This window comes from Oncorhynchus clarkii, chromosome 19 (genome assembly GCF_045791955.1).
Source record: "Oncorhynchus clarkii lewisi isolate Uvic-CL-2024 chromosome 19, UVic_Ocla_1.0, whole genome shotgun sequence".
NCBI lineage: Eukaryota > Metazoa > Chordata > Actinopteri > Salmoniformes > Salmonidae > Oncorhynchus > Oncorhynchus clarkii.
In genome coordinates, this window is record NC_092165.1 from 33163831 (window position 1) to 33178091 (window position 14261).

General features: G+C 42.8%; 2 protein-coding genes across 5 annotated transcripts in view; one reads left to right on the forward strand and one right to left on the reverse strand.

The window, feature by feature from the left end:
* LOC139375067 (tectonin beta-propeller repeat-containing protein 2-like) overlaps positions 1 to 2264 on the reverse strand; it is a 34657-nt gene extending 32393 nt beyond the window's left edge. Inside the window, exon 1 of one of the 3 annotated variants that reach the window (XM_071116471.1) lies at positions 1927 to 2264. The gene's annotated coding sequence lies outside the window, so the exon portion shown is untranslated. Of the gene's footprint in view, positions 1 to 133; positions 357 to 1926 lie in introns of those variants that run through there. The other 2 variants (XM_071116470.1, XM_071116468.1) reach the window with 2 other exon arrangements.
* Positions 2265 to 8646: 6382 nt separating this feature from the next.
* On the forward strand, positions 8647 to 14091 carry LOC139375069 (uncharacterized). 2 transcript variants are annotated; one of them, XM_071116473.1, is made up of 8 exons: positions 8647 to 9752; positions 9929 to 10858; positions 11140 to 11382; positions 11589 to 11681; positions 11870 to 12019; positions 12260 to 12370; positions 12535 to 12628; positions 12756 to 14091. In XM_071116473.1, the coding sequence occupies exons 1-8, from the start codon at positions 8913 to 8915 to the stop codon at positions 13637 to 13639; spliced, it is 3345 nt and encodes a 1114-aa protein (XP_070972574.1). In that variant the 5' UTR covers positions 8647 to 8912; the 3' UTR covers positions 13640 to 14091. The 2 variants fall into 2 exon arrangements, with proteins under 2 accessions (XP_070972574.1, XP_070972575.1); XM_071116474.1 differs by having other exon boundaries at positions 8649 to 9752; positions 9932 to 10858.
* The last annotated feature ends 170 nt before the right edge of the window (positions 14092 to 14261 follow it).

Genomic DNA, 14261 nt, shown 5'->3' on the forward strand with positions numbered 1-14261 from the left:
ACAACCAGGCCAACAGCAGTTTCAGTAATGTTGACGTTTCAGACATGACAAGCTAGCTAGCTAACGTTAGCTAGCCTAGCTAACGTTAGCTAGCTACAAAAACAAAATACAAGACTTGTTTACACAGACTTACATTCGATTGTGTCCCTATATCCTATTATCATATAGATGACAAATACGTTACGCTAAAAGCATGTATAAAAGAGAGAGCTGACGACATTGCTGTCGCACACTTCTATGAATTATTATTCGAGAACATCTCTTATCATGCAGATGTTTCCGTCTCGAGCTATGGAGTATGAACGTCAACAAACCCCACCACACCACTTCCTTGTCTCGCGGGAAAACACAATCATGCATGACTGCTGCCTGCTGTGCCAGATGAGACGTTTATTGACAGGTTTATCAATATTGTTTATTTTCTCTGTTGTTGTGTCAAAGGCACCTTTATTATTACCAATATTTGTGTATTTATGGACACTGTCTGTGAACAGCATCCATATGTGTATGTGCAAGGGGAAATTGTTGAATTTCAATAGAATACGTGAAGCAAAGATATGTTGGGTCCATAGACTTAACGTTAGATACACATCGCCTTGTACATTTACATGCACGCTAATAATTCGATATTAAACTGATTATGGCAGTAGTCATGGAAACACCTTACTCCGTTATTTTAATCGGCGTAAGGTAAAAATCGAAATAAGCAAATGCTTTCTTTCGAATTTTTCGAATTATTAGGATTTGCACAGTTATAGCGGTGTATCTTCGCATGTTCTAACACAAGCGGCGCGAGCTTCTTTCTTTTGCGCGAGTGAAGTGAGTTCGGAAAAACTGAACGTAAGCGTTTGAAGAAAAAAAAAACATACCAGCGTTATATGTCCGAACTCAGAATGTTGGAAACTTTATTTTGGTTTACGATTTTCAGCATTTATCGAAGTCCCATCAGGTAGCCTGATTTCAGATGTGTCCATGTAAACAGGGTTATTAAGGAAATAATTTTTCTTGCAAAGCATGTCAACGTTTAAATCTAACTATTATATTAATCTGACTATTCACAATGATCATATTATTTGTAGCTTTCCCATTATGGCGTCCGTGAGATCATGTGCAGCGCCATTGTGGCCCATATCAATTTTTACGTGAGATTCCATAAAAACACACCACTTCTATACAGTTATGACGTTTTCGTAACAGGTTAGGAGAATTCGGTTACGGTTAATGAAAATTGTCTCCTATCATGCAACGAAAAGGCACTTGTATTGAAGTGACGTGTTTTTAGGGATTCCCATTTTGAAGTAGTCAATTTTCTTCTTCTACTACTTCTATGAGTTGGCAAAATAACTTTAAGGGTGCACACTGCCTGTTTGTACAGGTATAAAGCCGGTGTTTGCGATTTACTGCCACTTGCAGTTGTGGAATGTATCCTCACGAGTATAATTAATTTGGTGATCCGTCCTTGTGACCTGGATGAAATTATGTGACACTTCCTTAAACCATGTCCCACCCAGTTGACTACTTCAAAATGGTGAAAATCCTCAATGACGCTGCCCATGCTAAAACTGGCTTTTGAGCACAAGCCTTCTATCTAGCTCTATGGTTGGAGTCAATTCCTCTGGTTGCCCAGGTATTTAGCTGTCAACTCATAATAAGTTGTTATTGAAATCTACGCCTACAGTACCTCTAGCATTGCTGAGCATATTTCAATGCATGAAATGCACTTATTATGAGTAGATTTTTGCAAACAAATACACAGAAATATCGAACGCCGTTTGGGTCTTTTCGTGTCAAAAAGATACATATCAAATAACACTATTTGACGCGTCAAATAAGCTTGTTGACCAATCGGGACCTGAATATGACTACACGTCACATAATAATTTAACATGTTCATACATTTTTACGTAGTTATTACAGATTGATTACCCTGTCACTCGTATTTCACATGTCACCACGATTCACCGATACTTATGCTATGATGCTGGTCAAGTTTTGTTTCCCGCACCTGCCACTGCCAGACGACCGCAGGAACACTTCCCGAGCTCTGGACAGCTGGTCATGAACAAGCTAGCTAGCTGATGGATGCAAACAATGTTCTTCCCCAAAAGCACAGCAAAACGATATAATCCGTTTCAGTAGCTATAGTTAGCTAGCTAACGATCTATCTGGGTGACATCATCTAAAATATCCCTAATTTATAAAACAGTTCTTATTTTATAAATGGTGGTCGGACCCACCTATGCGAAGCTAGCCACAATAAGGATTAGCTACATTAGTGGAATTTGCGGTTCGCCTTTAAAATAAAAGTCTAACAGAAAGTGATGCAAATGAATACAAAAAGTTTAATCATGCCATAGTCGAATAGATCATGCTAAACGAGGTTGGAATGTTCTTATATAAATCCAACAAAAGACAATAATTAGTTAAATCTGTTGAAATCCCACTGGATGTATTAGACTTTAGAATTGCATTGGGGGCATACTTATTTCACTGTACAGCCTTATGGAATGTGGATCAATGACATTGGGTATCAGTCTACTCAGTGACACCCAGAGAAGATTAGCTTCGTAGCTCTTATTGCAGGACTCTGAAACCACTGTGAATTGAGACACATTTATTGTACCAGTCAACCTACCATGTATATTGAACACTATTCCAGAGGAAAAACAATACAATGTGGATGTTTTGGAGCCTGATAACTCTTGAGGAGGACTTTGGGGGAAAAGCACTTGGGTACTGAGTAGGCTGATACCCCATTGCATTGATAGCCAATCCTTAGGTCAGGCTGTACAGTGCAATATGAATGTCAATACACACAATAGGATGACTGAGGTGGTTATTTCCCACAGTCAGAGTCCCACAATAAGAGCTATGATGCTAATATTTGCATAAACTCTTCACAATTGTGTTCTGTGGGTGTCACCGAGTAGAATGATACCCCAGTTCATAGCTCCAAATTCCAACACTCCAACCTTGTTTAACATTATTCTAGTCTAAATATGGCATGATTCCACCAATGAACCTTCTGCGTCACTTTCAAATATGGACTTTTCTTTTGAAGGCGAAACGCAAATTCCACTATTGTGGCTAATCCTTATTGTGGTTAGCTTCACAACACATAATTGTCCGGTGAAGCCATACTAGCCAGATGACACTAGCTGGCTGCTTATAACGGTAGTTTTGGGCAACACGGTGAAGTGGTTGGCTAGATAGTTATTTCAATAGGGGAACAACAAGTGGATACCTAGCAAATACTACCTTAATCATTGTTAAGAATATTGAAAATGACAGTATCTACTGGTCATTGTTTTCAGACTGGTTGCATTGGTGCTAGCTAGGTAACGTTACCAAGCTAGAGAGAAAGCTAGCTACCCCAGAAGTTGATAATTACATCGGTATCAAAGATATTTGCAAACATTTTTGATCCTGATCTAATTTCAAATGCTCACACAGACATTTTACTATTTGGTCGAACAAATAATGCCTTATTACCAACTGTTATTAATGTTACAGCTTTGACAATGATCGTAATGGCTTGCACGTGCAAATTCAGCACACACAACATTCTATATTTTTTGTTGTTGATTTTTTAAAACCTTTATTTAACAAGGCAAGTCCGCTAAGAACAAATTCTTACTTACAATGACGGTCTACCAAAAGGCAAAAGGCCTCCTACGAGGTTGGGGGCTAGGATTAAAAATGAAATATAATATAGGACTAAACACACATCATGACGAGACAACACAACATTACATAAATAGAGACCTAAGACAACAGCATAGCAAGGCAGCAACACATGACAACACAGCATTGTAGCAACACAACATGACAAAAACATGGTAGCAACACAAAACATGGTACAAACTTTATTGGGCACAGACAACAGCACAAAGGGCAAGAAGGTAGAGACAACAATACATCACGCAAAGCAGCCACAACTATCAGTAAGAGTGTCCATGATTAAGTCTTTGAATGAAGAGATTGAGATGAAACTGTTCAGTTTGAGTGTTTGTTACAGCTCGTTCCATTCGTTAGCTGCAGCGAACTGAAAAGACGAGCAACCCAGGGATGTGTGTTCTTTGGGGCCCTTTAACAGAATGTGACGGGCGTTGTATGTGGAGGATGAGGGCTGCAGTAGATATCTCAGATACGGGGGAGTGAGGCCTAAGAGGGTTTTATAAATAAGCATCAACCAGTGGGTCTTGCGACGGGTATACAGAGATGACCAGTTTACAGAGAAGTATAGAGTTCAATGATGTGTCCTATAAGGAGCATCGGTGACAAATATGATTGCCGAATGGTAAAGATCATCTAGCCGGTCGAGAGTACCCTTACCTGACGCTCTATAAATTATGTCTCCGTAATCTTGCATGGGTAGGGTGGTAATCTGAATCAGGGTTAGTTTGGCAGCTCAGGTGAAAGAGGAGTTATTACGATAGAGGAAACCAAGTCTAGATTTAACTTAAGCCTGCAGCTTTGATATGTGCTGAGAGAAGAACAGTGTTCCATTTAACCATATTCTCAAGTACTTGTATGAGGTGACTACCTCAAGCTCTAACGCCTCAGAGGTAGTAATCACACCTGTGGGGAGAGCGGCATTCTTCTTATCAAATCACATTACCTTTGTTTTGGAGGTGTTCAGAACGAGGTTAAGGGTAGAGAAAGCTAGTTGGACACTAAGAAAGCTTTGTTGTAGAGCATTTAACACAATCCGGGGAGAGGCCAGCTGTATAAGACTATCATCTGCATATAAATGGATGAGAGAGCTTCCTACTGCCTCAGCTATGTTGTTGATGTAAATTGATAAGAGCGTGGGGGCCTAGGATTGAGCCTTGGGGTACTTCCTTGGTGTCAGGCAGTGGCTGAGACAGCAGATTTTCTGACTTTATACACTGCACTCTTTGAGAGAGGTAGTTAGCAAACCAGGCCAAAGACCCCTCAGAGACACCAATACTCCTTAGCCGGCCCACAAGAATGGAATGGTCTACCGTATCAAAAGCTTTGGCCAAGTCAATATAAATAGCAGCACAACATTGCTTAGAATCAAGGGCAATGGTGACGTCATTGAGGACCTTTTAAGGTTGCAGTGACACATCCATAACCAGAGCAGAACCAGATTGCATACCAGAGAGAATACTATAGACATCAAGAAAGCCAGTCAGTTGATTATTGACAAGTTTTTCCAACACTTTTGATAAACAGTCCAAATAGTACTAGGCCTATAACAATTAGGATCAGCTTGATCGCCCCCTTTTAATAAAGGACTAACTGTGGCTGCCTTCCAAGCAATGGGGAAACTCCCCAGAAAGGAGAGCCAGGTTAAAAAGGTTGGAGATAGGCTTGGCGATGATAGGGGCAGCAACCTTAAAGAAGAAAGGGTCTAAATTTTCTGACCCAGATGGTTTTTTGAGGTCTAGTTTCAGGAGCTCCATTAGCACCTCGGACTCGGTGACTGCCTGCAGGGAGAAATTTGGTTTCGGGCAGGGGAAAAAGAGGAAGAAGCATCGGGATAGTAGAATTAGAAGGGGAGAGAAATTAGGATATGTTGGACGGGCAAGAAGGCATGGCTGAGTCAAATAGGAATCCTGACTTAATGAAGTGGTGATTAAAGAGGTCAACCATATGCTTCTTGTCAGTAACAACCACATCATCAACTTTAAGGGACATGGGCAGCTGTGAGGAGGAGGGTTTATTCTCCAGGTCTTTAACCATTTTCCAGAACTTCTTGGGGTTAGACCCACAGAGAGAGAACTGCTCCTTAAAGTAACAAACTTTGGCCTTCCGGATAGCCTGAGTGCACTTATTTCTAATTTGCCTGAATAAGAGCCAGTCAACCTGAGTATGCATGTGCCGAGCCTTTCGCCAAATGCAATTCTTGAGATGGAGTAACTCTGAAAGATAGCGGTCGAACCAGGGGCTGAACCTGTTTTTAATTCAAATGTTATTTTCTATAATATAATTATGTTATTTGACGTGTCAAATTAAAAGCTTATTTAACCTGTCACATAGTATTATTTTACTTGTATCTTTTTTGACACGCAAAGACCCAAATGGCGCTCCATACAGAAAAACCAAAGACAGTACAGTATGAAGATGGGCTAAACCTGCTTCTCCAGATAACGCTTGTAGACAATGTCATGGCGACATTGGCTAGCTAAGTGCATGCGCGGAATCACTTCATCTGGTATCACACACTACTTCGATATAAAGTTGTTCTTGACAAAAATTCCAACATGTCCGTTTGTCACTTTTATGAGGTTAGAGTAATAACATTGCCTCGATTCTAGTTTGTGCATTTAGATTTAGAGAAAATTAACAACTAAGGAAGAATTTTTCACTTCTCTCATTGACTTTTCAAAACCCCAAACCCCAGCCGGATCTGCTTGGTCTGTTTCACATGCGTTCCCAGAAAATCTTGCGATGTTAAGCCTCTGAGTTTATAAACTTTGTGGAACGACCATAGATGGTCTAATAAAGTGACCGGATGTAGTCATTTGCTCTGACTCATGTGCAGTGTTGATGAGTCTGAAGTCTTTAGCTCACGTAGCAGACAAGACCTGCTGTATGATGTACTACAAACCCATGGCAGGGTTAGACAGATGGGTATTCAGACAAGATTTACTTGGGTCCTAGTCCATGTGGGGGTAGAGGGGGAACTAGGCAGCTGATGTACTGGCTAAACAAGCACTTAGTAGTGGGGATGTGGATGTTGTAGTTTCAATGAGCAAGGCAAATGCAAAAAGCCTGATATGGACAGTGATGGTGCAGACCACCCAATTTGCATATTGCCCCAGATCTACAGATGATGCAATCTCTATTGCACTCCACACTGCCCTTTCCCACCTGGACAAAAGGAACACCTATGTGAGAATGATATTAATTGACTACAGCTCAGCGTTCAACACCATAGTGCCCTCAAAGCTCATCACTAAGCTAAGGACTCTGGGACTAAACACCTCACTCTGCAACTGGATCCTGGACTTCCTGATGGGCCGCCCCCAGGTGGAACGGGTAGGTAACAACACATCCGCCACGCTGATCCTCAACACAGGGGCCCCTCAGGAGTATGTGCTCTGTCCCCTCCCTATACTCCCCGTTCACTCATGACTGCACGGCCAGGCACGACTCCAACACCATCATTAATAAAGGTTAAATAAAAACTGTTAAAATAAAAAGTTTGCTGATGACACAACGATGAGACAGCTTATAGGGAGGAGGTCAGAGACCTGGACGTGTGGTGCAAGGACAACAACCACTCCCTCAACGCTATCAAGACACAGGAGATGATTGTGGACTATAGGAAAAGGAGGACCGAGCACGCCCCCATTCTCATTGACGGGGCTGTAGTGGAGCAGGTTGAGAGCTTCAAGTACCTTGGTGTCTACATCACCAACAAACTAACATGGTCCAAGCTCACCAAGACAGTCGTGAAGAGGGCACAACAAAAACTATTCCCCCTCAAAAGACTGAAAATATTTGGCATGGAACCTCAGATCCTCAAAAGGTTTAACAGCTGCCCCATCGAGAGTATCTTAACGGGTTGCATCACTGCCTGGTATGGCATCTGCTCGGCCTCCGACCGCAAGACACTACAGAGGGTAGTGCGTACGGCGCAGTACATCACCAGGGCCAAGCTTCTTGCCATCCAGGACCTCTATACCAGGCGGTGTCAGAGGAAGACCTGAAAAATTGTCAAAGACTCCAGCCACCCTAGTCATAGACTGTTCTCTCTGCTACCGCATGGCGAGCGGTACCGGAGCACCAAGTTTAGGTCCAAGAGGCTTCTAAACAGCTTCTACCCCCAAGCCATAAGACTGCTGAACATCTAATCAAATGGATACCCAGACTATTTGCATTGACCCACCTCTTCTATGCTGCTGCTACTCTCTGTTATTATCTATGCATAGTCACTTGAATAACTCTAACATGTACATTGACTCTGTACCGGTACCACCTGTATATAGCCCCGCAATTGTTATTTACTGCTGCTCTTTAATTATTTTTTTATTTTTATTAATTATCATACTTTTTTTAACGTATTTTTCTTAAAACTGCATTGTTGGTTAAGGGCTTGTAAATAAGCATTTCACTGTAAGGTCTACACCTGTTTTTTTTCACCTGATTTGATTTGATATGGCAGCAGCAGTGGAATAGAGACACTAAAGGCAGGCATCTATTCCAAGTACATAGGAAAGTCGGGGAGAGGAGGACGGCAGGAAGAGACAGAAGAGAGGCTATTTTTACACGACTAAGAGTGGGTCACAGACGGTTGAATAATACTTTAAATGTGATAGGAAATCATCAGACAGGAAAGTGTGATTATTGCCAGGAAACAGAAACAGTGGAGCATGTACTGATACTGTGTGGGCAGTATGAGAGGGAAAGAGAGAGGCTGATATCCAGTATGAGGGAGAAGGGGATACAGGAAATGAATTTCAAAGCATACTGAGTAGAACGTCATTAGAACCAGCCTCAAATATGTTGTTATCTTTTTTTAAGAGAAACGGGGTTGGCTTTAGTTTGTCAGTCTCTGGCCCACACTCAACTACAGTAGGTGGCGGTAATGCACAACAACGTTGGATGCCAACTGCCGATAAACCCCACCGAAGAAGAAAATGACCGGCTACGGAAATGACACACGCTGGAGAAAAAAATCTAGCCAGCAGCCACTCTGCTCACGTCTGTCTTTGCCGTTAGCTACCTTCTGTAGCGTTTAACGATTGCATCGTTTCACAGTATCCTCAACATATATATATTTTTTACAATTGCAGTAACCTCTGTGTCGTTTTTATTACTAACTCATTGGGTTGTAAAAAAATATCGAAATTCAAGTTACCTAATCTATCGATTGTTTCGGGGATTGCACATGAATATCTAGCTAGCTAGCTAGCCTGCTAGCTACAACAGTCAAAATGGCGGACAACGAGGATGAGAGCGATGTGTCAAGTACAACAACAGGGGCAGATCATGGTACAATATATCAAGTTCAATGTGTTTCTGGATTGCCAGAAAATGAAACCTCTACAGAATTGGAAAACCAGAACCAAGTCGGCGATAAATGTATTGAAGCGCAGGGCTTGACAGATTTCCTGCAAAGCTGCACAAAAGAGGAGACATTCGTTGCAAAGGACTCCCAAGTGGTTGTCGGCCAAACTGATGGAAATGAACAACAACCTGAACAAAACATAACGTCTATTGTTGAGACTTCAGGTATTGCAAATGGTGCAGAGTATTCTACAGTCAGTGCTGACTTTGTAAACGCTCTCGCACCTGGAACCACCATTATTTATGTGCAACCAGACGGTAGTTTTGTTGAGGGATCAGGTCTGACTGCAGAGGAGCAGCAACAGCTAGTGGAGCAGTTGGCCAAACAGCAGCTTGTCACAGTGACAGAGAGTGAGGCTGTTCGCCTGTTTGAACAAAATCAAGTAATCAAAACACTCCCTACTACTTCATCACAGACACAGTATACTATTCCAAGTACAGCACTGGCTCCCAATGAGCTGCAACAAGTGCTAGAGCAAGTGATCAAATCTCAGCAATCCATGGCCCAGACACCCAAGGAATCGGAGCAGGTTGTGACCACTCTGGACCCCACAACTGGCTTGTTCACGACTGTTGCAGCTTCAGAGATTACAGTAGGAAGCCCACATCCACTGGTCACTATGCAGAATGCATCACAGCAGCTGAAGAAGGTCGCGAAACAAGTGGCACTTCAGTCCCACAATGGTACGCGCCTGGTCCCGAAAAAGGTAACTACTTTTTGGATTCGTTTTTTTCTATTAAATTATTGCACATGTGACTTTCACTGATATTTAATATGCTCAATTGTCTAATTCTGTGTTTGAAAATATAACATTTGATCATAGCACTTTAATACGATGCTATGAAATCTACTATCCAGATGTTATTGTTTATATTTTACCAGCAGGAAACCATCAGAATCCAAGTCCAGATGCCCTCTGGAAAGCAGGAGGTGAAAGGACCTACGCAGGCTACCATTTCAATCCCCCAACAGAAGAACTTGGCTTTGACGAGTCAAGGCCAGCAAGTCAAAGTGTCTACAAATGGCAGTGTGAGCAGCAGCCCCCAGATCATCCACATCACACCCATGGTTGGACAGCAACAGTACTTCCTACAGCAGAACCCTGGAGACCCTCCCATTCAGCTGCTTCTGCAGAGTTCAACCCCCGTGGTTGGCAGCCTGGTTCCCATTGTGCACAAACTGCCCATACCTGTTCAGACCCCGGTCCAGCAGCCTTCTGGTAAGGCCCCGGTCAACGGCACAGCAGTTAAACCTGCCACCGCTGCTGCCACCACGTCTGTCTCTGTCCCAGCCTCCACAGTGGAAAAAGTTAAGAGGGTCAAAGCCAGAGTGAAGAAGGCACCGAATATCAAAACCCGTTCCGGGAGGGTGTCCAGACCGCCCAAGTACAAGGTGAAGGACTATAAGTTCATCAAGACAGAGGATTTGGCCGAGGGCCATCAGTCAGATTCTGATGATTACTCTGAGATCAGTGTGGAGGAAGATGAGGATGGCGGGGATAGTAAAAAGGGAGCAGCATCTATGAGTTACAGTCACAAGCGGAAGGCCTTTCAATGTGAAACATGCGATAAAGCTTACATAGGCCACGGAGGTCTGTCCAGACACTACAGGCTGAATCCCTCTCACGGTGAACTGAAGTCCCCTGAAGGGACCCCAAAAACGGACAGCCCTGGTAAGAGAGCAGGCGCTGGGGCTGAACATAAGAAGCCAACTGAAGAGAGTAATGCCTACAGTGTTAAAAATACATCAGGTCCTGAGGAAAGTGATGCCACAGAGAAAACGGCTGCTGCAACTTCAACCACTCAACAAAAAGTAAGTCGCTAGAAAGTTACCTTGTGTATAATCAAATGTTGACAAACGAATACCATTGGAATGTTGACAACCTGCAGCTAATTTAGCCGAAAGCTAATATTATGGTGGTGTCTGTCTGTTATAGTGTTGGTTTTCCGGACACAGATTAAACCTTGTCCAAGACACACAAAAAATCAAGCACAATGGAGAATCTCCATTGAACTAGCTTTTAGCCCGTGACTAGGCTTAATCTGTGTCTGGGAAACCAGTCCATAATGTTTTTACGGATTGTACCTTCACAGGTGGATACCACGGCAGCCCAAGGAGTAGCAGCTTCTACCAGACAGGCAGTGGGCCAGGTAGTGGTCCAGGCTCGGGGACCAGGGAGGCCCAGAGGACGGGGCAGACCACCTACCAAAGGCCGGCCGACGGTGGCAGCACACCCAGCAGTGAGACGGGGGCGACGGGGCCGACCCCCAAAGCTAGGAGGGGGAGTAGCCAGTGTGGAGCAGCAGGCCCAGAGAAGGAAAGCACGGCTGAAAGAGGTACATCAAATTAGGAGTCAGAACACTTTCAACAAACGGTTGCTGCTAGGAATATTTCTACATGAAGTTAAAAGTGTTAAATATACAAACAAAATTTAGTTGTTATAATGCAAAACACATGAGTATTTAGCAATGTTGTGAGTATAACATGAATCTCTGAACACCATAAGTTGTTTGACTGTTTATGTCACTTGTTCCCTTGCTAGGTGACACACGAGTGTGATAATGAAGAACTGATGGAGACTGTGCTCCCTCGCCTGGCTAAGGTCATGACTGTCTGGGAGTTCCTCTTGATGAAGGTAAGGTCACCACGCTAACCACCTGAACAAACAGTTGCACGCCAATAAAACAATTTACACAATACATTGTTTTTGCTACACAATGTTTGAATGCACTTTATCATACATTTTTAACAACAGGCAAATATCGAATAAGACACAGTTGTAGTTTGTGGTTTACTGAATAATTGTATTCCATGAACCGTCAGGTGGAGAAGGGGCGGCAACCCAAAGCCCAGTTTTCGGATGTCTACCGGGAGTTTGAGCAGCTCCACAGCCAGGTGAAGAAGATGGCCCGGGACTATATCAGTAACCCTCAGCAGGGTGTCCACACGGCCTTGGAGGTCCACAATGTAGATGTAAGAAGTACAGCTATATTATTCAATTTTATGAAACTATACATTTGGGGGGAATTAATAATGTCATAGCCAGATTACAAATAAAGAACTTCCATGCATAAAATACTATACAGACATCTCATTATTAGTATCACTACACTGGGAGTTGAAATGTATTCAAATGCATTGAACAAATTGATTCTGTCTCGGAAACAAAATGTACAGAGTAAAATTGTTCATTAATGTACATCCTGTGCTTAGGTTGCCAAATCTCTTGGCATCGTCGATGAGGTGAACAGGTTGAAAGTCCTCAACCCTCCAACGCAGCAGAATGTCACCAACATGGCAACCAAGAATGTCCGCTACATGGAGGTAAGCACCATTTCATTTAGACTGCACACTAACTCTACTCTTGCTGTTATGGAATTATATATTTTTTTCATAGTAATTCATTGTTATGAGATGCAAAAATGTAAAGGTAATTCTTAAGTTGATGAAAGTGTCTTTTTTTAATTTTTTTTTTTTTTTTTACCCAGAATTCTAAAATGTTACCTCCAACAAAGAGATTTAAAATGGAAAACCGGGTTGGTGTTCAAATTCATCAGAACGGCATTGAGACTTCCAAAATAGGTATGTTGTATATTTTACCAACTAACAACCTGTGGATAGATATTTGATATATGTCCTAACCAAAACATGGAAGAAATCATGGAAGATCACACTTTTTTTCTGCTTTCTTTTCCCTGTATACTCTCAGAATCCAGTGAGGCCAAAGTAGAGAACACTGCATCAACAAGCATGAAGGACAATTCACCACAAACTCAGGCGCCCACCAAGAGCCCCGCGGGCCCTCAAGCCACTCAGACTGCTATCGTCAAACCACAGGTTGTCTCATCTAACCCAGAGACAAATGTAACACCCATGGAACTGATCCAGGATCACTTATCCAACAGCATGACAGAGTCAATTGACTCAGCGGGAGGAGAGGAGGCCATGGAGACAGGTCAGGGTGCGTCTGGTACGGAACCAACCGAGGTCCTGAGCACCAGTGACATGGGCCCTCAAGCCACTCAGACTGCTATCGTCAAACCACAGGTTGTCTCATCTAACCCAGAGACTAACGTAACACCCATGGAACTGATCCAGGATCACTTATCCAACAGCATGACAGAGACCGTTGACTCAGCGGGAGGAGAGGCCATGGAGACTTGTCAGGGTGTGTCTGGTACAGAACCAACTGAGGTCCTGAGCACCACTGACATAGCAGATCAGATGAAAGAGTTAGAGAAGGCCTTGGCCACAGACCCAGTCCCAGTAGATCAGCAGCCCAGGAGTAGTAGCACTCAGCCGCATCAGCCCAACTGTACCCTGGTCCAGGAGAGTGGCCTGACCCAGGCTGTCTCCAGCGGAGGCCAGGTAGTGGTTCAGGAGACCCAGGAAGGCCAGGAGATCTACATCCAGACCGAGGGGCTCACCATGCACCTAGCAGAGGGCCAGGAGGGCGACATGGCCTCTGAGCGCATCGTCATCGTCAACGGGCCTGACGGCACCACCATGCACATCCGCGCCCCTGAAGGAGTCCCTCTGGAAGCAGTCCATGCCCTGCTTGGTATTGAGGCTGAGGGGAAAACACAGCAGTGATTTGATGTTTCTCCATATTCAACCCCCTCAACTTCACCCATATTGATTTCTTACTTCTGGTGGATTTTATTGTATTCCAAGTGTTCTTTATGAATTTGTAAACATTATTTTCGATGTGGTGTTTTCATATTTAGACAAATTAATAGCCCTTCCTTAAAAGTGTTTAGTTGTTTGTGATATGTTTATATGTAGATAAATATCAAAAGCAGTTTAAAAAAGTTGCACTATTTTATTACTTTTTATATATTTGGGTGTAACATTTTCCAAACATAAAATAGGTTTGTAATACCATGGGACATTTATTCAATGGAGGGGAAACTTTAAAAGAAATCGTAAAAGTTGTGGTTTTATTCATTTCCATGTTTCATTTGTGATTCATTGTTGCAGTACAACCATTTCATATACTGTACAGTTTAGCTCATTTTTCTCTTAATAAAGAATGTGAGAACAAATCATGATTTTATTTAACGGAAAGTTGAAACCAGCAGCATTGCTGTGCTTCATTCGGTGCATGTGAGTTCCTTTGTAACATCCATACAGTAGTTGTATGGCTACTGTACTTACAAGTCCATACACAGGATATAATCCCATTCCAATATGAAAAAAATGTTCCAATTTATGT

Excerpts from the sequence above, each read along its gene's own strand:
- LOC139375069 (XM_071116473.1), top strand. The coding sequence starts at position 8,913 with ATGGCGGACAACGAGGATGAGAGCGATGTGTCAAGTACAACAACAGGG. Across the intron at positions 10,859-11,139 it reads CTTCAACCACTCAACAAAAA|GTGGATACCACGGCAGCCCA; the intron begins GTAAGTCGCTAG and ends GTACCTTCACAG. Across the intron at positions 11,383-11,588 it reads GGAAAGCACGGCTGAAAGAG|GTGACACACGAGTGTGATAA; the intron begins GTACATCAAATT and ends TTCCCTTGCTAG.